At 46.6% G+C, this 5,086-nt stretch overlaps 1 protein-coding gene across 1 annotated transcript in view; it reads right to left on the bottom strand.

Annotated features, from left to right (window-relative positions):
* Window positions 1-809: 809 nt before the first annotated feature.
* The window catches only part of LOC113215111 (glutamate-gated chloride channel-like), a 150,413-nt gene continuing 146,136 nt past the window's right edge, over window positions 810-5,086 (bottom strand). Inside the window, exons 5-8 of the mRNA XM_052275394.1 lie at window positions 4,722-4,982; window positions 3,888-3,956; window positions 3,548-3,729; window positions 810-2,958 (exon numbers count right to left, since the gene is read on the bottom strand). Coding sequence (XP_052131354.1) covers window positions 2,794-2,958; window positions 3,548-3,729; window positions 3,888-3,956; window positions 4,722-4,982 — 677 coding nt within the window. The 3' untranslated portion in view covers window positions 810-2,793. The remainder of the gene's footprint in view (window positions 2,959-3,547; window positions 3,730-3,887; window positions 3,957-4,721; window positions 4,983-5,086) is intronic.

Raw genomic sequence — 5,086 nt, 5'->3', positions numbered from 1 at the left:
GGACAAGGCGAGAGCTTCGGAGAGGCATTGAACTATTTCGTTTTCGGTTTATAGTTCTTAGCGCTGTTTAGTTCTGGTTGATATTCTAGCATTGGCAGAAGTAATGAATTCGTCTGTAGACGGTTCAGTTTATGCTGACTCGGGCACTGTCGGCTGTAGCTACAATCGTGTAGCTACAAACAGGGACGTCCTTTTTTCTGAGTTTTTCGAGGTAGGCAAGCCCGCAACACTGCGGTGTCGTAGACCTGACACACAGCACTAGAATAAGGAAATCTTTTGTTGTGTGTCACTTGGGGAAGAAATCTTTATTATATAGTTGAATTGGAAAACACTTTATTTAATTTTTACATGGAAAACTTATAGATTATATTATCACTGAACTATTTTATGAAAAGAGGACACTGTAAATTGCTTGGGAAGAGAGGAAAGTTTTCTTGCAAAACAATATCTACTAGTAAAAATGTTTTTCTTTTGAAAATTGTAGGACAAATAGTTTAAAGGCTGCTTAACATGTTGAGTCCCTTATGAACACACGTATAGCAACAATAGCATGTAAAAGGGGAATTCTCGCGACTCAACGTGTTAATAAAATAATCATTAGAAGCATGAATCTATTTCTATGCATGAGCCAATGACCCTTAAACCAAGTGCCAGGCACAAAAACATTTCATAGAGGGCAATATTTGAAATAATCAACATCAATTCTACCATATTTGCTGGGTAAAGCACCCTGTTTACATGCTGCAAATCATCTTTTTGTGGGAGAGGAGTTAAGTAAGGCCAGGTGAGTCATTAACCGCGCAGGCGACTAAAATGAGTCAAACTTTTAATTCAGCCAGTTAAAACAACCTTTTCTCTCTGTCTAGTTTGTCTCAAGAGTGCAAGGAAAGGGGAAGGAAGAGGTCCTTGTTTTCATTTATGAACAGTTTAGGCAAAAAGAAAGGCAGAACATACAAACATTCTGGTTGACAATCAAGAGCAATCAGGCACTGATTTAATTGTTTAGTAAAGAGTCTTGATACAATCATTTATCAAAAGCAAGTTAATTCCAGGACTGCAAAGTATTCTCGTATGTACAAACATAACTGAAATTGGTCCTTAGCTACAGTGTGTTTTAGTTTCGTGCGTTGTTTTTTCAGTGGGCTTAAGCTACTTAAGTACAGAAAAATGTATGCACAAGATTTACAAGAGCACTTGCTGCGCCCCAAACTAACTGATAGTACAAACTACCATCACTGACAGTGAAGGCCATTGTTTTGACCCCCAACCTCGTGATATTGCAATTCACTATAGTGCTTGCGGGACATCTCTGGGACGTCTATATGGTTAAAAAAAAAATCAAATTTAAAAAATAAATGAAAGAGCTAATCTAAATTGAATATGACACATTTTCGCTGAAAATAGGGGTTGCTTTAAATACTGAAGTGAATTTCCCCTTCCCCATTTGTTCTGATTATCTGTCAATATTATTGCCCCATCATCAAACTTATTTTAACAGCGTACAAAACTTTGACATCAAAATATCTTTAACATTTTCAATCCCCTTCTGAAATCTGACGGCATTTACACATATTATTTTATTTGACATGTTCTTGGACTGTAAGTAAGGACAAACAAAAACACAAAATGCATAAAGATGCTGAAATGATTATTTTGGTTTATGTATGCAATCAATTGTTTGAATTGATACATTTGAGTACTTTAAGCTGCCATTAAAATTTAAAGAGCAGTTGAACTATTGTTTTAAATAACATGGGAGTATAGAGAAAGTTTCCAAGTGATGTGGTTTCTTGTAATTACTGCATCTACCTAACTTAGTTAAGAATCTGAAAACATTTTACCAGCAATTGAATTTTTCATTATAAGTCTAAACATCAAGATCAAAATCATAAAATATCAAAATATAGTGTATTAAGACTAACGGAGGAAGAAGAATAGCGGGTAGAACATAAAGTTTCCTGATTGGCCGAACGCTTACCCCCACTTCTGGCGTGACGTAGAGGCGGGAAGCTCTCGGCCAATCGGTAACGTTTATGTATGTTCTATCCGCTCTTCTTCTTCCTCCGTTAGTCGAAATACACTATACAGATCCTTCGTAGATTTTAATGAATGTTTTTTGTAGAGGCCGATGGACCCCCCATAAATCATTATTTTTGCAAAAATATCCAGTTTAGTAATATCGATAATTTAATATTACTCACAAACTTGAAATATGCTTTTCTACAAATATCACACAGCTTTGTATTCTCACCGATGAGCAAGGCCTCTTCTCTCCTCCCGACTCTAGTTCCAAGCCAGTACCCCAACCCACAAGCAACACCATTATGCGACTCACCGAACAAACGGCAGACGCGTGGGGACGTGTGTGTCGCAAACGAACAAAGTCGGAGTCTCTAACTCACAAAGGTGAACTCGGCCAGCGTCCGCAGGAGGGCGTTTGTAGGGGAGCTCCACGCTGCCGGCTGGGAGTGTCCGGCACTGCACTGGCACGTGCCACAACAACTCGTTGGCCCCCATCTCCCTCCCCACCTGTCCTCTTCTTTTGGTCGTCGTTACAGCTAAGACTAGATTAAATAGAGTTCTCTTTTTTGCACGCGTCACGCGCGCATTCTCTTGGAGACGACGTCGTGTGGCTCCCGACCGGCAGGCGCCACGGATCACCTCAGTCACTATAGTTTTCTGTGGTCACATACGGAGACAACAACAAAAATAGAATATATCATCTAACAACTGAACGCGGGCACTTTTTTTATATGTCCTCGTGTTCTGGCGTGAGGGCGGGCTGCTGTGTCCCTACCCCTGCAGGTAGTAGGACCAGTACATGGCGTTGAACACGGCGAACACGGCGGGGAAGCCCACGCGGCAGATCTCGTCGATGCGGCGCGCGTACGCCTCCTGCTCCGTCTCGATGCGGTGGTGGTGGATGTGCGAGTGGAGGCCAGCCGGGGTGAGAGCGACCTGCAACACCAGCTGAGGGGTCAGTGAGCGGCACCGGCCAAGCGCCCTTGAAGCGCCCAAGCGCCGCCGGCCGCGGGCAGGGTCAGCCTGCAGACCGCGGGGTAGGCAGCGCACTTTACGCGCGCGCGCCGCCCAGCGGACGGGTGCCTACCTCCCAGGCGCGCGGACGGTAAAAACGACGTCTTGGTTATCAGATTTCCTACTCCAATCAAATGGAGCAATTTCCAAACAAAATGGGGGCTTTGCTTGGAAACCGGCCAATCTGCTTGAAAACGGTAGCGCGCCTGCTTGGAAAACAGTGCGCTCTGCTTGAAAAGCGGGTCTCTCCGTTTGGAGAGGGTGGATCTCTCTCTCTCTCTGCTTGCGCACCGCACTGTAAATGGGTTGGCATCTTATGACGCTAAAATATTGGCGTCCTCTATAGAACGCCAAATTTTGGCGTCATAAGACGCCAATGTTTTGGTGTCAAAAGACGCCAACCCATTTACAGTGCGAGCAACCTACTTGGAGATCACCACATTTGCTTGGAGCGCGAACTAATTGATTGGAAAGCATGGCGTCGTTTTTACCGTGGAGACGGGACACTTACCGCTTCCGGCACCACGTCGCCGTCGGGGAGGCCCTTGTTGGAGGGAGTCCCCGCCTCGCCATTCTCTGCGCCCGCGAGGTTCTTGCGCTTATTCGACTTGTAGTGCATCGCCTCCCCGGGCGGCGGCTTCCGGAACATGTAGTTGACGAAGGTGAACTCGAGTAGCGCACAGAAGACGAACGCTGAAAACACAAGTTCGAATAACATTTCACACTATTTCACCCTGTCTCGACGACTGGCAACAGAAAAACAAAAGCTGGACGCTTGTCACTTTCATTTGGATTGCTTGAATCAGTTGAACAGCGTTTTGGACACTTTGCATTCAATCGTGAAACCTCACCTGTGCACGTGCCCATCCACACGTCGATGGCCTTGACGTAGCTCACTTGGGGCAGCCCACTCTGGATACCTGTAATCAGACGGGAGATGAGTGGCGGTGCTACCCCTCGCTCGCAGCGCCTCCACCGCAGAGAGGGAGCAGCGCGGGTGTACCCCTCGTCACGAGGGTGCGGGAGTGAAGGGAAGGCGACCCTCCTCGCCGCGCCAGTTTCTCTCGGCTTGAATCTTAATTACCCGATGGTCTCTCTAAACAGGCCTGGCAAGCCCTCGAGCCGGGCGGAGAGTCGGCGACAGCAGCCCGAGCGGCCTTTAGGAGGGCGGCCTCCCGGTCAAGAGCCGGATGAAATGCCCATTGGTGCTTCGGGGTGCGGAATGAATTGCTTTTGTCGAGATATAGCTCGGCCAGGGAGCCCGGCGACGGCAGCGACGGCTCGGCCTCCACCCCGGCGCGCCGATTAGCCCACAGATTAATTGAGATTTCGCTATTTCAAACTAGGCGGCGGCGTGAACCTTGTTTTGTGAAGCAGAAATGAATGAAGGGGGGTTTAGAGCGCTCTCTCGCGCGACAACCTTTCATTTCCTGTCCCTCGCAAAGATTTGAGGGAAGATTACTATGGACGGCTTTGCTGGGAAAACGCAGAGGGGCCTCACCCCCTCCTCCAACACCATTATAACCCCCACCCCCCGCTACCCCAAAGGAGAAAAAAAGGCATTTCCAGCCTCTCAGCTGCCACTCGGCGCACAAGTCAAAAGAGGGAATCTGATTAGCTTCCTCATCGCATTTTCTGATGCGCACGAACTTGAATCGCACTGTGATGAAAAGCGTAAACCTTACCCGAGGACTGCGATGACACGGCGAGGAGTGTGGTGACGCCGAGGGTCGTCCGGCCCGGCACCGAATCCACGTCCATCCAGAAGGACACCCACGATATGACAACGATGAGGATGGTGGGGAGGTAGCTCTGCACCAGATGGAAGCCCACGGACCGCGAAAGGTAAAAGGAAGCCACCAGGCAGCTGTAGTTCCCTGTCACAACAAAATAGTTTTTAAAAACACGTAAGAAAATTGCATTGAAAAGGTTTTTAAGATTACGAACTCAAGAGGAAAATTAAAAATCTTTTTTTTACACTGACGATTATACTATTGGACATGTAAATTCAAAACTGGGTTCAGAAATTTATGGCATTGTAGTAAATATA

Source organism: Frankliniella occidentalis, unplaced genomic scaffold (assembly GCF_000697945.3).
Source record: "Frankliniella occidentalis isolate FOCC.00 unplaced genomic scaffold, Focc_3.1 Scaffold8, whole genome shotgun sequence".
Taxonomy (NCBI): domain Eukaryota; kingdom Metazoa; phylum Arthropoda; class Insecta; order Thysanoptera; family Thripidae; genus Frankliniella; species Frankliniella occidentalis.
Note: the sequence above shows the minus strand (reverse complement) of the source record. Positions and strands in the feature narration are given on the sequence as shown.